The 24,176-nt window shown below is 41.4% G+C and overlaps 3 protein-coding genes across 11 annotated transcripts in view; 1 reads left to right on the forward strand and 2 right to left on the reverse strand.

Annotated features, from left to right (window-relative positions):
• Positions 1-374: 374 nt before the first annotated feature.
• FAIM (Fas apoptotic inhibitory molecule) lies at positions 375-7,433 on the reverse strand. Of its 4 annotated transcripts, XM_059475679.1 has the most exons (7): positions 7,409-7,433; positions 5,905-5,962; positions 5,125-5,260; positions 4,537-4,765; positions 3,069-3,118; positions 1,482-1,651; positions 375-938 (listed from the first exon to the last, which is right to left on the reverse strand). In XM_059475679.1, exons 2-6 carry the CDS (start codon positions 5,946-5,948, stop codon positions 1,502-1,504), a joined length of 609 nt encoding a protein of 202 aa, XP_059331662.1. In that variant the 5' UTR covers positions 5,949-5,962; positions 7,409-7,433; the 3' UTR covers positions 375-938; positions 1,482-1,501. The 4 variants fall into 4 exon arrangements, with proteins under 4 accessions (XP_059331662.1, XP_059331661.1, XP_059331663.1 ...); XM_059475678.1 differs by having other exon boundaries at positions 375-1,651; XM_059475680.1 differs by lacking the exon at positions 5,905-5,962 and having other exon boundaries at positions 375-1,651; positions 7,409-7,424.
• Positions 7,392-18,465, forward strand: CEP70 (centrosomal protein 70). 6 transcript variants are annotated; one of them, XM_059475672.1, is made up of 16 exons: positions 7,392-7,578; positions 8,014-8,113; positions 8,275-8,398; positions 8,717-8,897; positions 9,220-9,389; positions 10,442-10,501; positions 11,187-11,286; positions 11,678-11,766; positions 12,094-12,171; positions 13,187-13,289; positions 13,909-14,079; positions 14,674-14,820; positions 15,331-15,499; positions 16,747-16,861; positions 17,820-17,899; positions 18,269-18,465. In XM_059475672.1, exons 1-16 carry the CDS (start codon positions 7,570-7,572, stop codon positions 18,334-18,336), a joined length of 1,764 nt encoding a protein of 587 aa, XP_059331655.1. In that variant the 5' UTR covers positions 7,392-7,569; the 3' UTR covers positions 18,337-18,465. The 6 variants fall into 6 exon arrangements, with proteins under 6 accessions (XP_059331655.1, XP_059331656.1, XP_059331658.1 ...); XM_059475673.1 differs by having other exon boundaries at positions 12,097-12,171; XM_059475671.1 differs by lacking the exon at positions 7,392-7,578 and adding an exon at positions 7,634-7,711.
• A 521-nt stretch (positions 18,466-18,986) lies between these two features.
• Positions 18,987-24,176, reverse strand: part of ESYT3 (extended synaptotagmin 3) — a 30,255-nt gene continuing 25,065 nt past the window's right edge. Inside the window, exons 19-23 of the mRNA XM_059475974.1 lie at positions 23,429-23,518; positions 22,772-22,903; positions 21,241-21,346; positions 20,620-20,669; positions 18,987-19,732 (exon numbers count right to left, since the gene is read on the reverse strand). Of these exons, the coding sequence (XP_059331957.1) occupies positions 19,696-19,732; positions 20,620-20,669; positions 21,241-21,346; positions 22,772-22,903; positions 23,429-23,518 (415 nt within the window). The 3' untranslated portion in view covers positions 18,987-19,695. The remainder of the gene's footprint in view (positions 19,733-20,619; positions 20,670-21,240; positions 21,347-22,771; positions 22,904-23,428; positions 23,519-24,176) is intronic.

Genomic DNA, 24,176 nt, shown 5'->3' on the forward strand with positions numbered 1-24,176 from the left:
AGTAGAGAACTGGTTCAAGCTACAGCTTGAAATTATTTTTCAATTAATCTACCTTTATCAACATCTTTTAAAGATGACACTGTCAGCCTTGTAGCCAGGAATCCCCACATTGCTTCTGCAGTGACCTGAAGCAAATACACAGAAAAGCCCAAGAGCTGTTACAGTAATTCCAGTGTAAAAGGGGATTCAGTCCAGCACTCAGGTACCTGGAAACCTCCTCTAGTAAAGCCTGCTGATCTCTAAAACACAGATGAAATTAGCATTCAATAAAACTTTTCAAAATAATTTGTTAATGGATTCCCAGGATGCTTGTACTGCACCTGCAACTCCTGAGCTAGTATGGTACTAGGAACCATTCACAAGTCCAAGAGAAATTAAGTTATAAAAGTTTAATTCTGAATTCTGAGGTTACAAGTGGAAATATTTTTCAACCATTGCAAAACAAACTTTTAGATTAATATATTAATATTTTGGGTTTTTTAAAAATTATTTTTAAGATTAGCTATGCTTGCTGTTTCAAAGGTAGTTTTGTAGTGTGAGTCACTAACACAAAAGTTTTGCTCTCAAATCCAAAGGTTGCTCTTAGAAATTATGCTGCAATTCTGAAAACAGAATTAGTCTATTCCTATTTTAACTATTCCATTAAAGTAATCAACTGTTTTCCATTTCTGTCCCCTTGGTCCTCATATTTCTTGATTCACACATTACTGCCATAAAAACACACAGTTGTACATTTAAGATTTGTTAGCACTGAACAAAGGTAAGTTCTTATGTCAGCATGCTCCAAGAGATATTTTTTAAGGGGTTTCATGGCAGGAATTATTTTTTTCTTCTATTTTCTTTTTTGAAAAAACTCAGTAATGAGTTTCTGAACTACAGCATCACTTTCCAGACCACCGAAAGGAATGTTATTTTTGGCACAATGTAACATCTTGCTCCTAGTGGGAATAGAGAACAGTTTTCATAACTCAGTATTAATTTAATACTGTAACACAAGTATTGGTAACTATGTATTTAATTATTAACCTTTTTATTAACTATGTAATTTCCCTTAACTGTATGTGAAAAGGTCCATAGTCAGTTTAATAGAAAAAATAACTCTGGAGAAAGCTTTTAACATCTTACTCCTGTGTCCAGTACAGGCTTTCTCTTCACTCCACATCCACCTGCAGTTAAGGATTCAGTGTTACTGAATATTTATCTTTCATTTTATTATAGCATGATTTTTCCTGATAGAATTTCTGTTTCACCAGTGTTCTCCACACGTAGTGATATGCTATATATTCTATATATATATATATAGCTTTTTTTTTAAAAACAGGTAATATAAGAGGTTGTACATAATTATTTTCATCTGGTCTCAAAAAGAATAATTTTGTGTACAGAAACTAGAAAATAAACCCAGCACAAACTAGATGTACCAAGTAGTACATATTAAAATAATTACCACAGTAATTGAAAATTCCTGATCTTAGTCCTACCCTAATCAGTTAAGCAGAGGCTATTCCACAGCCTCTGGGATTTCTCTGTTGTCCACAATAAGGGTATGAATAATTCCTTCCTTTCGTTTCCCACTACTGACAGCCTTAATGCAACAGCTGTGGTCAGCAACAGTGAAGTGAGTTTCAGTCCCATCTTCCACAAATTCACCCTGGGAGAGACAAGAATAAAAACAGACAGTTGATATTTTAATAAATGAAAAGCTCGAATGCATCAATGTCAAGATCACTTGCACTTGCCACAGTTACAGCAGCTTTAGGTACCTGTGGCAAGGACTGCCTGAAAGCTGAACAAAGCTGCTGAATCTCAGGCAGGGCTCTGTCAATGTGCCCAGTTAAAGATTGGTGGGTATCAGCTGACAATGAAAATGTCACACAATCAGAAATGGTAAGGTTGGAGTTTGTGAATCAATACTAGTGATTCATGTCAGTAAACAAAACCAGGAAAGGCAGCACCCTGCCAAGTTGTGCTGCACAGCCAGTAGGTGCCACACAAACCTGTGCTCAAGTGGCAGTGAAAGGTGAAGTGTTCAGGATGCCTTCTACAGCAGAGCCCTGACTCAAGTACAACTGTTGTGTATCTTGGATACACATCTCCTGCTGCACTTCTGGAATTTCCTGTTACAGATTTTCCCAGGCATGGCTGTGTTTTTGTCATGATGTTTGTGACAGCAGAACTAATGGGTGCTGCTCCAATGGAAGCACAGTTTGGCACTAAACCTGCACTCACAGCTTGCAAGGACACCTCAGAGTGCTTTCAGTACGTTGTAGAAAAGGCTGAGCCATCAGGAGCAGAAGCCCTGATTTACTGGAAGATGAGGCTTCTTCCACTGATTACTAAGCAAACATTTGGTGAATCTTTTCATCCTGCTCTCAGGTATAGCAGAACTGTTGATTTTACCATTTGTACTCATCCAGGGGCTTCCTTGTGGCAGCTGTAAAAGCTTTGACACCTCCTGGTGAGAAAGCACATCCTTCAAGGATGGGGAAGCCTACCTGGTGTGCATATTGAAAATCATCAAAGAACAGAAAGACACCAAACAGATTAAACTACCTAGCTGTCAGCCTGCTCTGAAAAATTAATGCAGATGTGATCAAGTTAAAGATTTGACTTGTTGCAATGAGGCTCTTAAGCCCTAAGTATTAGGAGCACCTCAAAATGGCAAAAAGCATCAGTCATAACAGACTACATGTGTTCAACTTTCAGTGACAACTATCACAAGCAGGTTTGGATGCAGTGGCTCTACACTCTGCATCAAACTCAAATCCTTCCCAATCACCAGAAAGTTTTCTCCCTAAAAACCCTGCACAACTGACTCTAATTTCTTTTGTTTGTCTGAAAAGGCTAAAGAAAAGCATCATTTATCCTTAACCTGCAGATGTTTGACATATGAACTGAAATACTGCCCATTATAAAATTCAGTTAAGGTCATTTGGAACAGACCAGGAGCATCCTGGCTGCCTTGGCCTCTTAGGTAAAGGGAGGTAGTGTGCCCCTCTGGGATTTATTCTGCCAAACTTTGCTTATCTATCCATAGCCTGGAAGAGCCTTTGTTAAGGATCACATACCGCTGTTTCCATTTTTTGACCGTTGCACCACACATCCATAGTGTCCTTTTCTGTGAAGGAAAAGAAAAACAAGGTTGAAAGAGCAAGGTAATTATTTTTGGCCCTACCAACAAGGATCTAGGAATTTTAAAAATCTACTGTTGAATTTTACTTTCAATTCCCAAAAGAAGTTCCTAAGTAGCTGTAATACCTGAGCTACAGGGCTTGCTCTCACACTGCCTAGAGAAGAGGCTCTGTCATCAACTTTTGCTTAGAAGATACATTTTTACCCCTCCCTAGCCCTGGCTATTAACACTGTGTTCTTTTGAATAGTGCCAGAGGTACTCTGACAGTCTTAAACTGAAAAAATTTACAAGACAGAAAAATGAAGTAATTTCTGCTAATTATTTGAGTGCTGGTTGTTCAATAAAGCTCTCTTTTTTCCAGGTAAAATTAATTCAAAAGCAGCATTATTTAACATCCATCAAACTGTATGTATTCTTAATATTTTGAAAGCACCAAGTACCACTTTAAATATCAATCTTAGGGGTTTTTTGAACTTGAAGCAGAATATTCTTTTACTTCTCCCAGCACATCCTTTGCTGTAGAATTCCCTTTACTGACACTGTCACTGACACAACATCAGCACAGAGCTGAACCCTGCTTGTCTTTCCAGTAAGGATAGTGAGATTAAAATTCCATGAAGACTTAACTGTTTCTGTCTAAAACTGTCTTTCTTCATTGCTCCCCTTCATCTTAGGGCAGTTCATTTTGTGCTGAGGTTTAAGAAGAAATCATAGTCTGAGATCTCTTGTCTCCAGCTCTAACCATCAGCAATGCCCAAGGGGAAGTTTTCCCACTGGATGCCACAGACAAATTCCTCACGGGATCCTTCCTCCCACCTGCTTGTAATGTAACTGGGAAAGGGAGGGCAGAAGAGAAGCAATGTATTGCCTTACTATTAACAAAGTGAAAGAACATCATTGGAAAGTTTTAGTTTAAGTTTGTAGATAAGAAGTGATGCAGAAAAAAGGATGCTCATCAATCTATCAAAAATATGGAATAACATTGTTGCACTTCAGATAAAGACTTCTTGAGCATGGCTGATGATTTTTGGAAGGAAAGCCTGGTTACCTGCTGAACAAATTCAGACCCACGTGAGGTTTGATCACAATGCAGGTAAAGTTTCTGTAGCAGGCTGCACCTGGAGAACTGCCTGGCCAGGGCAGCTCTATGGAGGCAGCAGCAGTAATGCCTCCCAACTCCCCCCCACCCAAATCTAGACCATGCTCCTGCAGACTCACACATGTGTAACAACAGCATTGCTTTTCAGACTGTCTTTGGCATCTCACTCCAAACTTCCACATCCCCCAGGATTTTATACAACATCAGAGCTACATCACAACTGTGCTTTCTCTTAGTTACCAGTTTTTAAATGCACACAATTTATTCAAAGGCAGCAACATGTAGTCACTCAATGCTTACTTACCTAGGACAATTCTATAGTCTGTACCTGCCAGGTTCAATATCCAAGTATTGGTTGTTTTTAACCTGTTCTCTATATACTGCTTGAGACTCTTTCCATTGATCTCCAAGGTATATTCATATGCAAAGCCACTGACTGCATCAATGTTAATAGCAGCTTTAGTTTTAGTAGCTCCAACAGTGAATGTTTCTTTACCCACTAATTTAAACATCCATTCTCTTCTTATTTCTTCCTGTAGAAAAAAAAACCAAAGAGGGTATTAATTGAAAAACCTGAGTGCATGTTTTAATATTAAAAAATTGAACTGGAACTCAGGAGACAGCTCAGTACTGAACTACTACTTGGGAATGAATGCATACATAGTGCTTTGTATGCACAGAGTGCCTCTGCCCAAGGACAGCAAAGCACTTCATGAATACTCACACCTTAACTGGAACTGAAAAAAAGAATGATGCATTTTATTAAACTAGGTAATTAACTGAATGTACCTCACTTGCATTATTAGTCTTTTGTTTGTTGTGATGTGTGTTGCAAGGAAGTGCATTTATATAATCTGTAGCACAGTGAATTTTGAGCACATAGCAATTTCACCTTTCCATCAACATAGACAACACGCTTTCCTGAAGTGGTCCCATGTTCAAATTCAATCTTATGAACACCATCACTTAAAGCTACTTCCCAAACAGCCACCAAATCTGTCATCTTCTCTAGGTGGCTGTACCGAGACCTAAGGAGAAACCAACAAAGCAAATTAATTGTCGTTGAAAGTTCAAGTCCCAATGTCTGCAGTTCAAAGCTTTACTGCTTCTTCTGCTTTTGTATTTGCACTTTTTGCAAATACAAAATGAGACTTGAAAGAATAAGCTTACAGAACTGCTTATATTTTCATGTTTTTCAGACATTCAGATATGACAAAACATCACAAAATATAAAGAGTTAAACAGACTCATTTTGACAAACAGTACAAAGACACAGCTACCCACCTAACCTCTAAAACTCCAAATTCAGGTGACAATAGGTAACAAAATTTTATTTAGTTTTAAGATACTCCTGGACAGTTCAGCTATTTCTTAGTAGGCATTAAAATACATTATTTTATTGGTCTCAAAGAAAGTGTTTCAGCTTTTTAGACTTGAAAAAATAGTATGACCAGTTTAGCTATTTGCTGTGTTAACAGATTTGTCTCTAATCTCATAAACACTACGTACATCATTTGGATATGCAACTCTGCACACACAGACACAGGGGAATGGATCTGGTAAGATATCCTTTTATTCAAGTAATTTTTAAAGTTTAGATACAGTCATAAGTGACCACTGGAACTGTGGATATCTTTCCAAATCTGCTCGTATCACAGTTCTGATTTTTTACCTTATTTCATCGTCACAGACAGTAATCTCCTCACCGGATGCCATAGAAGCCAAAAGAGCTTTTAATCCAATTAGCAGCAAGAAAAAATAGAAACGCAGAATAGTAGGAGGGAAGCGCTGAAGTCTAAAGTTTCATAATTTTCTCCAGCTAAGATAAAGGACATTTAGCATCATTAACTAACATGCAGTGCTGTCATATATATGATAAAATAAAAACACTTAAAATACAACCATCTTTCTCTAAGACAGAAAGGCAAATATTTCAAAAAATATTGTATTTTACAAAACCAAATAAGTGCTAGTAAAGTTTGTCCTACCTTTACTATCTCCTTATAACTTTGTCAGTTACTGGATGGAAAAATGGGCTGCCACAGTTTAGAAATTAAGTTTGACCAAAGCAGGAACCCAGTCCAGAGCTGCCCATCTCAGTCCCAGACCATAATGAATATGGGACTGGAAATAGCACAGGCAGTGATTTCACCTCCTCCTTCTTCTAAACCACTGTAGCAGCTTTCAACAAGCACATTAGTAAATTTGACCTGGCAATTCAGTCACAAAATCTATGTGAGCCACAAGGAACTAATTTCTTACTTAAGTGGATTTTAGACCGCGACTGTGTTTTACAACCACCGCTTTTTAGTGTATTATTTTCACTCATGAATTTCATCATGATCGGTCATGTTTGTACCTATCAATAAACAAACGTGCTAATAATAAACGTGCTAATAAATGAGGAGGTTGTTTTGGCCGCTCCTGAAGTTTCTGGTTCTTGCAAAGGCGGAATCCCTGGGCACACGGTGGGAGTCAGGCGGGGAACATTTCCCTCCTCGGCTCCGGGGAGCAGGCTCGGCACAGACCGGCTCGGCACAAGGGGCGGCCTCGGGAGGTGCCCGAAGCGGGTCCCGGACAGCCCAGAGCCCTCATCGCCCGGGAAGGCCGCAATCCTGCGGTGTGCGCTTTAGGCATCATTTAGGATCAATGCTGAAAGGGTTAGGAAGCATCCCAGACCACACAAATTCCTTTTTTATTTTTTCCCCTCAAATCATGGTAATGAAGCGATACACGTTTATTTTGCACCAAGGCCGAGCGCAGACTCTAGCCGGGGGTGTTTGCTGAGGCCAGCGATCCCCCCGCATCCCAAGGGAGAGCCGGGCGCTCTCCATGAGGGAGCGGGCGCGGCGCCTGCTCCGAAGGAGGGACACACAGCACGGCTGCACCACCGCCTCTATTCACCGACCAGCTCGGCAGCCCGAGGCGGTGTTTATCCATTACACGAAAGGCTCGTTCCGAAAACTAGGCTGGGATTACGGCTTCCAGACCATCCATCTAATCCCGGCAGCGCTCATCGCGGGGTGGCATACCGGGAAATGCACGAGCTCCGAAGCTGGCAGATCTGCCCCCACCGTTACCGCCAGCAACGAGCTTTCTCCATTTCTTCCTGTCTTTATTTTTTGTTTTTATTAGCCCCGCGCCCGCCGCAGCTCCCGCCGTGCCCCCTCTCCTACCTCCGCCCGGTCTCCTCCCCTCGCCTCCCGCGCCGCAAAATGGCGGCGCCCGCGCAGCGCCGCCCCGCGGCCCCCCCGCCCGCCGCTCCCGCCGCTCCGCTCCCGCCCGAGCAGCTCCGCGGCCTGAGGAGCGGCCCCTCTCCTGCCCTGCGGCCCTCGCCATGACCGAGGTACTCTGCTGGCCCCGGGTGTCGCTGCTGGGTGGTTGGAGCGGGACAGAGCGCCATGGAGCAGTCCGTGAACCGCCAGAGCCGCCGCCGCCTCCCTGAGGGCTCCGCTCGCGGCGGGGCCGCTGCGCCCCGGGTGCGTTGGAGGGAGCCGAGGGCCGGTGGTTTGGGGTTCCCAAAGAGGAGAATTTAACTCATTGCGCGTATTCTGCTTTCAGTAGGGATCAGGGAAACTGAGCATTCTGTGTGGTATTAAGTACGCTTTTCCCCAATGTGCTTTGCAGATCCTATTGGAGTTTCTCACAAGCCCTCCTGTAGTGGCCTCTTGGGGGGTTTGGGGTTGGTTTGCTTTAATTTGGGGGCATTTGGTACCTTCTGCTGCACAGCTCATGTGAAGAATTCAGGTTTCTGCCTCATTTTCCCTTTCTCCCAATGCAGCAGGAGAAGGCAGAGTGGGAAAACCTAAACAGGATATTAATGCGTCATGGGTTGAAACCTGTGAGTCTTGCTGCCCCCCAAAGCTGCAGAGATACATCAGGTAATGTACGTCAGGAAATGTAATTTTTGTATTCGGAAATAGTAACCGTAAGTTCATAAGGCATCCCCAAAGCTGTGACTTCCTAGTGGCAGCAAACAGGTGATCTTCTTCGGCTGTTCAAACCCTTTCATTGTGACTTTGCTTATGTTTTGTGTCTTCAGATATGATTGTCCTAGACCATGAGTCTTCTCAAGGAATCAGACTTGCTTTAAAAACGCTGGTGGAAGACATTGAGCGACAGCAGAAGGTGATGCAGGGACTTATGGAGGCAAATCGATGTCTTAGGTAAGACGGTGGAAGGAATTTACCTGCAGAGTACAAGTATTATCAGTATTGGTGTATTGCATCTCTGGCCTGGTGGAGATCTTATCTCACCAGAGGCCTAAGACCTTTTTCCTGAGGTTATTGTTCAATATGCAGCAATGTTGTCTCAGTTCCTTTCAAGCTCTTCTGTTGTTTCATCTGCTGCTTCTTCTCATATGAGTGTATTTCCCATACCACGCCCATGCTGCCAGAGGATGTTATCCAAGGTCAGCACATAATGTCAGGTGTCTATAGTGAAATGAGTTTAAGTTAAAAGCAAGGATTCATTTCTTTTTTCAGAGATGTGGTACGACTGGAAAAAGGTCGGGCATCTCGGCAAGAGCAACGGGCTAATGATTTGGAAAATTTGGTGAAAAACATTAAGGCCAAAATTTGTCAGCTGGAAGATGAAACAATAGCTAAAGCATGCCAGCAACAGAGCCAAGTCAAGGAACTTCAAAAAGAGCAACAGGCTTCACGGGTAATTCAAATAGTGCTGCCTGAGGATTCAAACTTTTGACTTGTGAAAAGTGTCAAAATATTTATGTTAATCTAAATAAACATGAATCTTGGGTCGTAGGGTTAGTACACTGTTTATAGCTAAGTATTTTCAAACTATGCAGAATTTTCTAGAAATAATATAGAAAAATGTCTGTATCCCTCTTCCACTGTCTCTTCAGCACAGCTAAAACCCAAGTGCTCATTTTCCTTGGTTCCAAGGACTGTACTGTACCTGGGCTTGTGCAGGACAGTCAGCTGGTGGGTCAGAGCAGTTCAGTAATGCTCCCATTGCTTGTTCACAGGTGAAATACCAACAGCAGCAGGAAAAGCTGCAAGAACAGCAAGAGATCATTGCCCACTTGCAGAAGGAGCTGAGCAGAGTTGGGAGGGAGGAGCAGCAGCGAGCAGACACTCAAAAGAAAATGTTTTGTCAGTTTTGCAAGAGAGCTCCCAAGTCTGTCCTGGATCAGCAGTAAGTGATTCTCTTCTGCTGAATCCCTGCAACATTAAATGAAGAAACAGATTTTAATGTAATGCTTCTTGCTATTTATATGGGGAAAAAAAGTAACCTGGAGACTTTAGGAGTCCAAGATGAAATATGAATTTCTTGTGAAGGTACCTCAGTGCAGTGATATTTTTCTTCTGTGAAACTGTAAGCCACATAAATACATGGCAGAAATTAAAAAATTGCCACCCACTGCCCACACTAGATGTCAGCAAAGGGAAGGGAATGATTCACTCTGCTCTGTAGCTGCAGTGTCAGCTGGGATGATCTCATCCTGGGATTCTAACATTTAAAAATGTAAGTTAAAAATAAACAAACCCCCCAGCAAACACCATCCTTAGCCCCCCTAAAAAGAGCCTTTCCAATTTTGGGAAGTGATGTTTGCAACACTGCAGGCTTGCTTGTAAGCTTCCCAGTGCTTTTGGGTAAGTTCCCAAAGTGTCACAAGGCTGTGTCTCTTGCTAGGAGGATTTCCATAGCTCTGCTACAATCAGGCATTTGCCCATTCCTAGGCCTCAGGTAGCCATTGCTTTATTGTGCTGATAAAAATTCAGCTCTCTAGGCCTGGCCAGCAGTGTTTACCTGGGAAGCTTTTAAGAGAGATTGTGTGTGCTCAGCCCTTTCCTTGAGCCCTCACCATGTCAGAGGAAGGATCACTGAATTTGGTTTCCTGTCCTCCCTCCTCTGTCTCTCCAAACCAGACAATCTCAGAGTGCTCAAGACACTTGATTTTGACTGTGCCTCTCTGTTAATCTTGCTGGGCAACCACAAGCATAAGATGAGGAGGCTGGTGGGCAGATTTAACTTTTTTCTCCTCTTGAATATTTTGCTGTTTCTAAACTAGCACAGTTTCAATATGTCTACTTTTCCATGTCTGGTATGAGAGAAACTCCACAGTTTGCAGCAGCCACTTCCAAAGTGCAGTGCAGCTGTGTGAGCTGACCCGTTCCTCTGGGTTGGTCACAGGATGAGTTTTGTGAGAATATCTGAAATTCAAAATGAATTTTTCCTTTCTTCAGGTACCTTTGTCTAATTGACTATTATGAATCTCAAATTAGTCAGATTAAAAAGGAGCTGAGGTAGGTCTCATTGAATGCCCTGTGGTTCTACTGTTCAAAATTATTTTAGCCCTTACTGTTCTTAAATCTTATAGTGGTAAATATTCTATGCTCCAGGTATCACTAGCATGTAAGAAATAGCAAAGGCTTATAATAGTGATGGAAATTTAGATTTTTCCAGAGAATAACTGGCAGTCAGGCTAAGCAGCTTCTCAGTCAGGCGGCCAGGACAGTTAGGAGGCTTGGGGTATTCAGATACTTGAACTATAAGTCTTTCTTTCTTGCTTTCTTTCTTTTTCTTCCTCTTTCTCTTTTACCATGGTTCACAGGCAGAATTACTGCATTAGCTGTGCTCAGTTGATTGATCTCCCAAAACTAAAGGTTTTCAGCTCTCTCCCAGTGCCTGCATGGCACAAAGCAACAAACAGATACCTGAGACATTCCTATAGCTTGAGATTACTGTTGACAAAACTGAAATGGGATTTGCTTGTACTGGAGTTTCTGCTGTGGATAAATGCATTTCATTAGCACATGAAACAGCTTTCCCAGAAATTAGAGCAGGAATCTTAGGGCAGAATACCTATCCTATTTACTTGGTAGTTTATGTGGAAACATTATCATCATACATAACTGCTAACTAAACCAACTTAAATTTTTGAGCTAAATGAACTGCACTAAGCTGAATCAATTTATTTTTTCCCAATAGGCAATATAAAAAAGATGAAGATGAGATGCAGAGAGAAGTAAAAACCAAGGAAGAGTTCTTAAATCTAGATGCTACTCCTAATTACAAAGCACTGCTCATGGTATGGAACTGCCAAGAATAAGTCAGTGCAGATCTCTCAATGGTAACCCTTCAAGAGCCACACAGAAACATAAACATGTTTGTTTTCTGTCTCTTGTTCTTGTCATGTCTTCTGAGCTTGTAACCTCTATGGGCAGAGTCCCTGTCCTTGTGCAAAGATTCAGCAAAATGTTTTGAGTCTGCTGAGAATTGCATAGACCTCCTTTGGTCACAGGGCTCCACCTGGGGTCTGATGCACCAGGCTCTTGGCTCCATCATCTGACTCCTCATCCATGCTGCTTTGCTGTCCAGGCAACTGGGAACCCTTCTTAACATGCACACACTTTAAATTGTTGAAGCTTGTTCATTATGAAATGAGGGTAATAAAAGCAATAACCCAGTCTCTGTTGCAGTCTTTCCAGAAGCAGCTTACTGAAACAAAAGCCAAGAATGAACAGCTTTTGCTTGAAAATATAAATCTCAAGAAAAACTTGGAAATAAGGTGAGAAAGGATAAGTGTCATTCTTTGCAAGGCCATTTCAGTAGACTTTGCTTTACAAGCACCAGCAATTGTGAAAGTCAAGTGTGAAATCTGTGATCAAAGAAATGAGATATGGCAGCAACAGCCACACTGCTCTCCCTACACTGTTAATAACAGCTGCTACTGGTTAGTTTGCTCTTTATTGCTGTTGTCATGTAGAAATATAGCAGAATTTAATTTCCAGAATGATTTTTTGGCACTGGCAAAGCTTTTTTACCTTTTTGCTTGGATGAATTTTATAGATACCTTCCAATGCAAGACATATAACATGGTACTTTTTCTGTCTAGCAGGCCAACTGCACAGGAATTAAAATTTTACAAGCACCAAGTGAAGAAACTACAGAAAGCTTTAAAGAAAACTACCCAGTAAGTATATTCTTTCAGGGACTTTCATGAATCCTCTGGATTTCTGAAGGCAAGGTTACTCTGCAGCCTGTGATGTAGAGAGTAGCTTATATAGCATGTGCCTTATCAGCATTCTTTGGTTATGAGCAGCAAGTGCTGCTGGACCTCAGCAGCCCTCTATTTCTGAAATGATAGCAGGGTCTCCAAATGGAGGTTTTTTATTTCATTTTGTCTTTCTGGATTTGATTTGAGTTCTTTTGCTGGCAATATGTACAGGGCCATCTCTGGTGTTTGCTGCTTCCATAAGCTGTAAAGGAAGTTATTGGTTTCATGATGAATTATAAATGGGAAAGTGTGAGTTGGCAAAATGTTGCAGCTACTGAAGTTATGTCCAGATTATTCTTAGAACTTGACTGTTTTTTTTCTGAAATATTGCTAAGAAAATACATGGAAGATATAAAAGTTCTAGTACTAATGAAGTGTTTTTAACTGTAATTTCACCTAGTCATTTGTCCTTGTGTATACTGAATGCTAAATATTGTATAGACTGAAAAAGACATCACTTAAAAATAAATAGACATGTTGTGTATATTTAAATGGTCTATTCTCTTGTGCATTAAGTATCATTTAGATGAAAAGTGAGATTTGAAGTAATAAGCCAGGAAAGATGTTCCAGCAGAAGCAGATAACAACTGAGCTTGGAATTTGAGCCTTTAGAGTAAAATTCTGGATTTTAGGTCTTCAGCCATAGTAGAACTCTGGTAACAGAAAACCTGGTGGTGTCCCTTCTAAATCAGCAAGCAGTCTGGCATAGCCTCAGCCTGGAGACTTGAGATAAATTATTGATATTTGCATTGAGTATTGTGTTGTCATTCTGTGTTACTTGGGTCTGATGGAATTTTATTGCCCAGCATCATAACATGGATATTTACTTTGTGTGTTTCAGTGATACACACCTGGTTCTTCCACCAAGGTTAAAGGTAGCATCTCCTGCTAAGGCTGCTTGTGTGACCCACTGTGTTGTATTTTTGTGCAGATTTTCAGGGAGTAGGACTGGAGAAAAAAAAGAAGAAAACAAAGACTCTGGGAGAGTTGCCACTGTGGATCAGCTGCAGGCAGCTTGCCAGCAATACTTGCAGGTACCCAAATTGTATCTGTTCTGCATGTTTCTAGCACTGCTACAATGAAATGTTTTACATGTTCTGTTTAGCTGTGTTGACTGGGGTGTGCTGGTCTGAGGCTAAGAATGCCTATCAAATCCTCTGTGTAAGATGAGTCATTTTTGGATTTGGCAGTCAGTGTAGGCTGGTTCTTGTTCTGTTGGAGTGTAAACTACCTGAAATCACAGCAAGGCAGCAGACACTAGGCTGGTAAATATGATTTAGCTGAAGTCTGTTCAGAACAGGGGTTCAAGATCTTGGGTGATAGTGGCCTTTATTTTTCTTCTAATTAAAAAGCCTAAATATAATAAAACTTAGCAAACTGTGAACTGTGGAATTTACAATGCCTTGAGTGGATAAATGTTAAGTATACCTCAAAGGGAAGTATATACTTACATTACTTTTACATATCTTCTAGCTGGTATATGTTGAAATCTCTGAGTCTATTGCATGTTGAGTGCATGTGTAAAATCAGTCAATAGTAATATTGGAACTATTTATGACTTAATTTTAGACAATCATGACTGTGATAAAGAGGGATTTCATTCCAAAACATCATACATATTTGAGCAATAACATTTGTAATTTGTTCTTGAAGGTTTTGTCCCATATTGATTCTATTTTGCAAAGCCCAAGAGCTCCTCCGTTAATATTCCGGCCCAGCAAAGGACCAGTGAAAAATGACAATAAAGAGAATGGACAGGGATGTGGATTTGAGCATCTTCCACTCACTGTAGAAATGTGGGCAGATCAACTCATAGCCCTAAAGGTAACAACACATTGTTGTACTCTGTTTCTTGGTTTCCTTTCATCTGCTCTCCTCTCCTCCATCCCTCCCTATATGTTGTTGTGGGGTTTTTTACATGTAGCTTTTGTTATTTTCTGACCTGGTGTTAAATTTTACAAGTAATCTGTTGTCCATGTGAAATATGTACCAGAGATACTTCTCTGTGTAAATCTTTTATTTCATTTCATTAACTGAGTCCCTGAGAGGAAACTTAAGCTTTAGAGTCTGGACTTCACACATTGATGATGGTGCATTCTCTTCCTTCCTTTTGTCTGACCAGTGACTTTTTGATCCAAATACAAGTGAAATAGTTTTGTTTAAGCCAAACTCTTTGTGACCAATACTTCCTATTTCACTGAAACTGTAATACATAGCAAATACAATATTTTTTACTCTGTTCTTTTCAAATCAAAGAATGTCAGCAAGATACTATCCTTTAATTAATGAAAACTAAAATCTTTACCTCTCCAGTACTGGAATGTTTTCTGCGTATAAGAAACAGAAAAGCATCTGTTTCTATACTAAAAACAACTTTAAGCAGTTTGCAAAATAAGTTGGCTCTCCTCCTTTCTTAAGGATTTGCATAGGTCCTTGAGAAAACTATCTCTGGAATTGCTGCCTTGGAACACTAAAAATCCACAGGATAACAGAGAATCCATACGAGTTGAAGACCTTCAGTTGATAGTAGATGCAATTTTGGAAGAATTAGAACATAAGGAAAAGGTAATTCTTATCAGAGATTTATAATCACAAGTTACTGTGGAGTTCTTAAATGCATTCTTCACACAGTGATTAGATTGGTGCATTTGAAAGCCTTGCAGCATTTAAGAAATACCTGTTTGAAGACATCCAGTAGTCAAAGACTCTTTTAACATAATGGATAAATTCACCTTGGGGAAGATTGCTTTAATCAAAGGCACTTGACCAGCAGTGAATTTGCATTGCCCTGTAGTCTCAGCAATTATCCTGTTCTGTCTCTCAGGGCTGAGAATACATAAATACTTCTCTTAGCAACAGAGAAGGAAGCTTTCAAAAGAATATTTGGAGTTTGGTGTATGCTTGTGCCTGAAAACTATTGAACTGTGTCTTCAGATTTAAAAAGATTTGAAACATTGAGATTTTGTAAGGGAAGTTACACCTGTTCTTCAGACTGGTTTTATGAATGTTTCACAGCTTAAAGTACTCTTGCCTCGTTAAGCAGTACCATTGATGAGTTCTTCCTGCTTGCTGCAGACCAGCCAGACACAGTCCTTGCAAACCCTGTCTGCCATAGTGTCCCACTTCCAGAAGCTGTTTGATGTGAATTCTCTGAGTGGTGTTTATCCACGGATGAACGAGGTGTACACAAAGCTGGGGGAAATGACCAATGCCATGAGGAACCTCCAAGAGCTCCTGGAACTAGGTAAAGGCTGACCACCTGCTGATTTTTCACACCATTCCAGAAAAAGGAGACAGGTGAAAAGCTGCCCTCTTCATAGAAAATAATGTTCAGCTGTTGAGAAATGAATTAACTAGGTGTTTCCTTCACTGGGAAGACAAAAAGAGGTTCCTCTCAATTTATAGCTCAAATAGCAAATCCCCAGTATTTGTAAGCCTTTAGCAGTTGCTGAGGAATAACAGGGAGGCAGAAGATGAAAATAACAGGGGAAATAGAATTTTTTTTTCCCACAAAATTTTTTTTTTTGGTGAGCTGATTCCATAATTGTTGTTTATTCTTCACTTGAAAGATAACAAATTTAAGGAAGAAAATAACTCTGTCTCAGAGGTAGATTTCTACTCAGTAATTCATTCAACTGTAATTGGGTCCAGTCCTCAAAAAGTTCCATCTTATGCTGCTAAACTTAAAAACCAAAACAAGTTGTTGAATGTCAAAAACTGTCAGTACTCAGAGGTTTAGTTGGTTATTTCCCTTCTGGTGGGAACTTCTGTAGAACTGCAGCTCCTGCTGCTCCTGGGTTAAAAGGTTGGGCTGGGCTGTAGGATGTCCAGCCCCAGAGCCCCTGGGCTGCTGAGCCTCATTCAAGGAGGGAAGCAGTGTTCCTGCCTGCAGCCAGCATGGGAGAGGAGGAAACCTCACCTCCCCCTCATAACTGCAGCTCAGAAGATGCCTTGTCCAAGTTCTTCTGAAATTGAAGGAGAAAAGGACAAGGACGCTGCTACCTTCACTCACAGCACTGCAGACAGGTTAAAATTCAATACCAAAACAAGTTCTGGGTGTTAACAAAAAACATCCTCCTCCAAACATTTCCATGTTTGTTAAGCAGGTTCCTTATTGGCCTAGCCCCTACAGTGTGTCTGTTGTGTCACAAGAACCTAATTTAATAACCCCCCTCTCTATATATAATTTCAGTTGGCTGATTTCCACTGACATTGTAAGGGTGCACTTTAGTACCCTCTCTGCTGTGAACACACAGCTCTGCCAAGGCTTTTTTAGCCACTAAAGGATTAGTGAGAGAATCCCCACTCCTAGCTAACATTTGTTTATTTCTGACCATTTGTTTATTTCTATTTTCTGTGAATGATGTAATGGAAATGCCTAGATCTATGACAACCAAGTAAAAACTGTGCACCTGCAAAAATTCAACTGTGTCTAAAATACTTTCCTGTCATTACTGTCAAAAGAATCATGAGGTGTTTGTTTTTGCACAGACAGTTCAGCTCCACCCACTGTGGTAGTGAATACTGTTGGGAAACTGTGTGACATCATTAATAAGAATGTGACTGAGCAGGTACAGCAGCTTCTGGGCACCCAAGACATCCACAGGTATGTGGGGCTGTTCCACTGCTGACCATTCTGCAAACATCAAATGTAGTAATTGAGAACTGGCAAAAACTGATGCTGAAAGAAACTTTTATCATTTTATCATTACAAAGTCAGTGAGCTGCCACAGCACAGGTGTTAGTTACTGCTGTCCTGCTTGAAACAAATCTTGTATTCTGTCAAAAAGATGAAGTTGACAGAGGGAAGAATTGAGGCCAGAAGGTTCCAAAACACTCTCTGGTTTGCATGGATAATGTGATCAAACAAGGCTTAATGTGATACATGTTTCATCAGGAGACAAATGTGGCACCTGGGTGGGGAGGAGAAAGTGATGCAAGTCTCAGATGTAACATTGAAGTGTTCCAGTTGCCAAGGCAGGGTTTGCCTCAAGCTGCCTACAAACACTCTAGAAACTGGACAAATCCAGTTCTACATTCAACAGGTAACAGCCACATCTGGGTGGCAGCAGACCCTGAGGGCTGGCATTCAGCATGTGCTTTACAGACAAACTAAAAAGGGAGCAGGCAGCAAGTCTGACACATGCTGAGTTAACAATACTCACTCCCTCAGCCTTTCTGCACTCATTTCTCAGTTTCAGCTGGAGAACAGCTGCTTATAAAGCATTTCTTGCTCTACCTCCAAGGCAGTTATACCAGCCACCCCCAGGCAGTATATTTAGCATACACAGACGAATGTTCCAGGCCCCAGACTACCTGGAGCCATGTGAGGGAGGAAGGAAGGATGTGTATACAGCATTAGTAGTGAAATCAGAGATCCTTGTGACAGCTCCCTTGTTGGCTGCAGGGTTCAGAACTGGAGAACAGAACATTGGTGTCCATGGTTTTATGTACTAAGTAGCAATATTTTCACAAAGTCATGGCACAGAACAACAAAATGGCCAAGAGGATGAACTTGCCATGTCCTTGCACCTCTCACCTGATTGTCTCACTCTCCATTCCAGTATCATCAATAAGCTTGAAGAACATGAGTGCTTCTTTCCACCTTTTCAAGCTCTCATTCAAGATTTGCTGTGTCTTCTAGGTGAGTAATATTTGCAACAATAATTATCTTCATGCCAACACTTCCTCATATAACTCTAAACAGTTAACACATGTTTTCTTTACTCCTGCTGTGCTAAAACAGAAGGAGGATGTGAGGGAGGGTGCTGCCTTTGCCTCACTCTCCTTTCCACCTTTCCTCAGGAAGTGACCAAAACAATTTATTTGCATTTAACATGGGGTTGCATTTACTTAAGCCTATTACTTACAAGCCTAATTGATTTTTTTCCAAAAGCATTAAAAGGTCTGAGGAGTTTATTTAATTCACCATCTGTTTAAGTTAGAATCTTGGTTGAACTCAAGGTGTTCTGGGTTCATAAGCCTAACCCTTTTGCTTTCCATTCTGTTGCAGAGATCAGTAATGTGGATGATATTTTACCTGCAGTGCAAAACCTGAAATGGGGAGCTGGTTATGGGTGACTCTGCTCTTCCTGAGCAAGATTTCTCTTACCTGTGAATGTACCTGCTGGTGCACATGACATTGCAGCTACCTCCTAAGCAACAATTCCAGATTTTTTTTTACTTAAATAAAAATTACTGCATTTTTAATTTTTTATTTAATTCTTGGTCAGTTTAAGAAAAACTTTAACTGCTGTCAACTGGTCTACTCAATTCCAGAGAGAGAACCAATATACTCTGTATCAGTCCAGGAAACTGAACCCAGCTCAACATCCAGCACAAACTCTAACCACTTTTAATATTGCTGACCCAGTAAGTATGAGGTAAAGATGCCCTTACTGCCATAGCCAGCACACTTACACAAATGCTCAATCTTGGTTTCCTTGAGAGCCTATTTTAAAATGTGGTTCACATTTCCAGATCAGTTTGGGATGGGAACATTGTTACTCAGTGAGTATTCTCTGATTATGGACTGAGGCAGACTGGGTTAATGTAATCTAGGCCAAAAATCTTTGAAATTGGCTTCAGGCGATGGTTTGAAGTTACCATCGTTGTATTCCAAAAGTCAGTTTTAGAAAGGATTAGATCAAGTCTCTTATGCAAGGCAATTAAAAGTTTATTGTACAGAAACAAGTACACCAAGCTTCCAAAAATATTTTGCCTCAATATTATTAAAGCTTAGTTTACAAAACTTTGCTGTTCCTCAGACAGAATCCGGGTTTACAAGATTTTGAAATGTACTGTAACAAAGGACAAAACCAGTTAAGGTGTCACAAACTAAAACCTTAATGACATCTTGGTGAGTTCATCTCCCTGCTTTGGAAGCTCATTATTTACATACCTGCAGCCACAATCAGCTAAGGTACTTTTGAACAGTGGACTACCACTTTAGTTTCTCAAAAAAAATAGCTGTTAAAGAATTTCTCTTTTAAAAGGTTCTCTAGCCCTACAGCTGAAGAATACTGTTTCAAAATGTATTCTTTTAAAAGTACACCACTGCCATGTTAAAACAACATGAACAAGTTCCTAGGGCCATCAGACTGCCAAGCAAAGGAATGACACTTGGCTGACAGTCCAAAATCTCCCCAGGTACAACCCTTCTTTAAGAGAGGTTTCACACTTAAAGGTCCTTTGAGGAGGGATTTGCCAGAAATAGCAAAAATAAAGGACTTATTCTTTAAGGACAAATTATTCCCTATGTGGGGGAAAATACATTTAACTTCAGTGAGAACTAATCCCTGAATAGGATCATTAAATTTGCATGTCCTGAGCTGGAGCCTGCTTCAAATTTGCAATGACTGTGCAAAACAAGTTAATTACAAGAGATATGTACATCCATAGGAAGTTGAAAAATCAGTAATTTATGTACATGAGAAGAAATCAGATTTTCTTACGTCTGCTCCTTGTCAGCTCATACCTGCAAGACAGACACAATAAGTAATTACCATAGTTGAAAACCTTCTTAACAGTTTTAACTGGCACAGTAGAGAAAACTTGGGCTGCTTTCTTGCTTCTGCTTCACAGGCAGCACAGCAAAGGAGGCTCCAGAGATGGCCTCAAACTTCAGCTCTTCACCAGGAACTTTGGGTGCATCCTTTTTTCCTCTTCCCACAATTGCTCTGAGACACACACACAAGCTGGCCAGGGAAATGTGGTTTTCCTATTGGAATATTGGCTCACTGCCCGTGCAGATGGCAAGCTCCTGGACTACCCACACTACATTCCTCAGGCTCCACTGAAGGAGAAAGAAGGAAGAACTCCTGCCATTTACTAAAGACACAGGAGTGGAAAAAAACACCCAAGCCTGGTTCTCTCTTCCACCTAAGACCAGGAACATACAAGCCTCAGAACCACAATGAATGCACAAGCAAAACTCTAAGTGGCTTATTATAATAGTTTCTATAAATGCTTTGTAATTAAAGTTTTATCATACATATATATTGCTGATCAGAGTATTTAGTTAAGATCTTTATTCAAGTTAAAATTTGTTGCCAGGTTACTTTAATAAACAAAATTCTTTTACTTATGTGCCCCTGTGGCTTTTATGGCAACTTAAAATATGCTGAAGACTATAATTGACACAGGCATCTCATCAGAGCTGTCTCACAGGGCAGGCACTGCACAGCCAGTGGATTAACACAATTCAGATAGAACTGCCAGATTAGCTCAAGTTAGTCCTGCCTTTGCAGGTCAGATATTCTTCTTGCTCACCCAAATACAGCCCAGTTACCAGCACTCACTCCCACAGCAGTCATGCAAGCTCCCAGCAAAGCAATGTTTGGAAGGATAGAGATGAGTGCTTACCACTGGGCAAAGCCTTTTATTAAATCCTCCCGGGACAAGTCAATGCGCACCTTTAAAAAGCAAATTTTTTTTGTTTGTAGGTTATTCAGCATATAAATTGATTAGCTAAGCTACCACTCCTCCCAAGTCAGACCTACTTTCCAGCTCAGGCTTGAGGAAAAATGAAGCTTCCCACATTCCCAGGATAGTGTAGGCATGAACCAGCTCCATTTCCTATAGCACTGCTTGGAAATTTATCTGTCACTGAAGAAGCAATTGCAGTTTACTTCTCACAGAATCAAAGCTGTTCACAGAAAGTCAAAGCAGTGTTGGCAAATTGTGGGGTTTAACCCCAATGCCTTTCTCAGCTCTGTGTTTGCACTTTTGGAGCCATTCCTCACACAGGCAGCCCCAGGGCCCAGGAACCAGGGCTTACTTCAAGAGCTCCCTTCTGAAATGAGACCACACAGCTCCCACATGGATACAGCCTCATTTGAGATGAAAATCTGGCAGAAAAAAAATTGTTTCCAGATTTCCAGTCCTATCATTGAGAATCAGCTACTGGAGCCACATTTGAGGATTTCAGGAATAGCCCAGATTGTTCATCTCTGTTATATCTGTAGTGACATTCTTTAAACTTACTTTCCCCAGCTCCTTCCTCTCCTGTGAAATGAATGGCCTGCTGTTTTTCACTGCAATGTCCAGTGTCCTTTTCTTGACATTTTCCAAAGATTCAAAAAATTCAAACCTTGAAATAAAGTTTAAAAAGAAGAGACTTAAGGCAAAAACTAAAACCCTGTGAGCACCAGTGGGCAGAATGTAGTGACAGAGTACAGCATCAATGGCTAGGACTTCAACAGGGAAGAAACACACAGATAAGGCAATTCTAGAGTGAGGGTTTATTCACATTGCAGGGAACCTTTTCCAGGCCTCATGAAAGATAACACTGTTCAGACTGTCCACCGTGCCAGGGGGAAGGAGGAAAACATGCATCCATGATGAAATGCCATTTAACATTATTTTCCCCCGTCCATGGAAGATCAGCATGTTTTCCATGCAATGTTCATTACTCAAGAGGAAATAGTCATGAGCCAACCCCCAAGTTCATAGAGCAGCCTTGCACCACACCAAGAACAGACAAAGGCTGAAACCTGTGGCAATTAAATTCTTAATGGCTCTGACTCAAGCCTCTGGCACACATGGCTACTGTCAAGTGAGTTTTGTCCATGTTAAATCACTCCAGTTCTGCCCACCTGAATAGCTTTTCCTCAAGTCAGAGCTGTGAAACAGGTAAGGTGTTTTGGAGCTAAGCATTATCTTTAATTGAGGATGTACAGGATATGTCAGTACTGAGGATGGGGACTCTTCCCAGCTGCTGGGATGGCACTAAATCAGTGCAGTTACTTCAGAACAGACATAAGCAGAATTCTCAGCTTTGGTGTTTTGAGTGTTAAGAAGCAATGTTTTAAAATCTTTTCTCCATCTCTGACTTACACAGAAAGGACATAACACAGGAAAAATATAAGCCACCCAGGATCAACTAATATTCATATATATCCATGTGCACCTTCCTCTAATTATGAGATTAAAACCACCTCTCAAAAGAGCTGTACTTCTAAGTGTTACTGTGTTTGGGTTTATGCAAAACACATTCCATTTCAGTGGCACAGCTGTGACACTGCCATCAAAGAGGTGGGAGCATTTTACCCTGCTCCCACCAGGCCTTGATGACAACATCCACCTGTGTGCCCAAAGGGTGCTCCAGCCTCAGAAGGCTCTGTACTTCTGCCTGGACCTTTGGAAAGATGTCAGAATAAGCATCAGGCAAAGCAGTGTGAAGAGAGCAGTGGGCTCTGGGAGGTTCCTGAATGGGCAGGTTGCCTCTGCCATGACAGGGAGTTAAATCAGCAGGAGAATGTCAGTGTGCAAAGAAGCAAATGCAGCATGGGGGCAGAGAAGGGACAGGGAAGAAGGTGTACCCTTCTTCTGGGGGATTTGCAACGCCACAGGCAGAGCAAGGCCAGCCCCAAGGACTTGTAAGTGACAGTCCAAGTGCCATTTGTTTCAGAAAGCTGGAAACATTCACAAGAGAGTCTCTAGGAGCTACACCAGCCCTGTCATTTCACAGAGATCATAACCATTCCAACCATAATAACAATTTACATTTTCTTACTTCTCATCGTATTGGGGGTTCAGAGTTTTTTTCTTAACAGAAGTCTTCTTCCTGCTTGTCCATCTTCTGTCTGGCAGCAGGTATATACGGACATATGGATCCACTCCACGATTGGAAGAGGGTACCAAGTTTCTGTTAAAAGAAAAACAGACAATCAAGGCAGGTCCTCTCACTGTGTGTTTTAATACCTTGGCTCTCTTGGCATCAGACCAACCCTTCACAGGCCAAAAACATTCATCCCAGGAGCTGGAACATAAGCAAAGAAAACTTGATGGTTGTTTAGTTAAAATGTTTACTCCTGAGGGTGTGGCCACTTACTGCGGTTCCTAAATTAACAATTACATATTCAGTCATAGGTATCAATCCTTGTCTCAATGCCTATCCCAACATCCCAAGACACACACCAGTTGTCAGTGCTGTCCAGAGGAAATTTTGGGTGGATGACAGTGGAAGCATCTCTACAGCAGCGAGCACAACTCGCTGGGTTCTCTCCCTGACCTGCTGCTGGCACTGACCAGAGCTGGGCACAGAGGCTGCACAGCTGGAAGCCAGCCAGCACTAAGGCATCTCCTGCTGCACGTGGCTCCGCTCCAGCTTTGCTGGATGACTGGCAGAGCTCAGAGAGCTCTTCCCTCTGTGAGCCATCACAGGCATTACCTGCAGCCATTGACCAGCACGACGAGGCTCTGCCGGATGGAGGCGTAGCGCACGGTCAGCTGGATCTCCCCCAGAGGCATCTCAGTCCCACTGCAAGACATTGCACAGGCAAGGCTTTTAATACAGCCACTGAGCAGCCCACAGCAGACTAAAACCAGCTTTCAGGGCACCATCCTTCTTCCTGGCACCCTAAGTTTGCTGTCAGAAGTCCCATCCCTGCCTTCTCTGCAGGTACACAATTTCAGTCCCACAACACAAACTGCCAAACACGCCCCTATGTGGCCACTGTAGATGGAGCAGCAAAGTACAGGTTAGTGTGTCACACACTCCCTCAGAAATGTCTGTATATGCAAAATGGGACCTTTTTCATATTCTATTCTGCATGTTATCAAAATGGCTCAAAATCCAAAACATTGTTTAAAATAGTTTATAAATTAATCCCTGTTCAGAGCTAGAAAATTCACCAGTCACCAAATTGCAGCTGAAGTTGAGTTTTATGTTCAGGTTTATAACTACCCTGATGCTCTCTTAAATGAGGTGGATCTTTGTAACTTCTGTTGATTAAGGATTCCACAAGCACCATTCTGTGCCCCAGGAGGAACAAATCCTTCTCTCCATCCTTCCTGACAGAGCAGCCTCACACTGAGCACTGTGAGAAGGCCACACACAAACACGCCTAAAAACTTTGTTCACTGCATTATCAGTCTTAAAATGTGTTGGATAAATACATTCAGAGCTTTAAGCAGCC

The sequence above is a fragment of the Ammospiza nelsoni genome, chromosome 7 (genome assembly GCF_027579445.1).
Source record: "Ammospiza nelsoni isolate bAmmNel1 chromosome 7, bAmmNel1.pri, whole genome shotgun sequence".
NCBI classification, from domain to species: Eukaryota; Metazoa; Chordata; class Aves; order Passeriformes; family Passerellidae; genus Ammospiza; species Ammospiza nelsoni.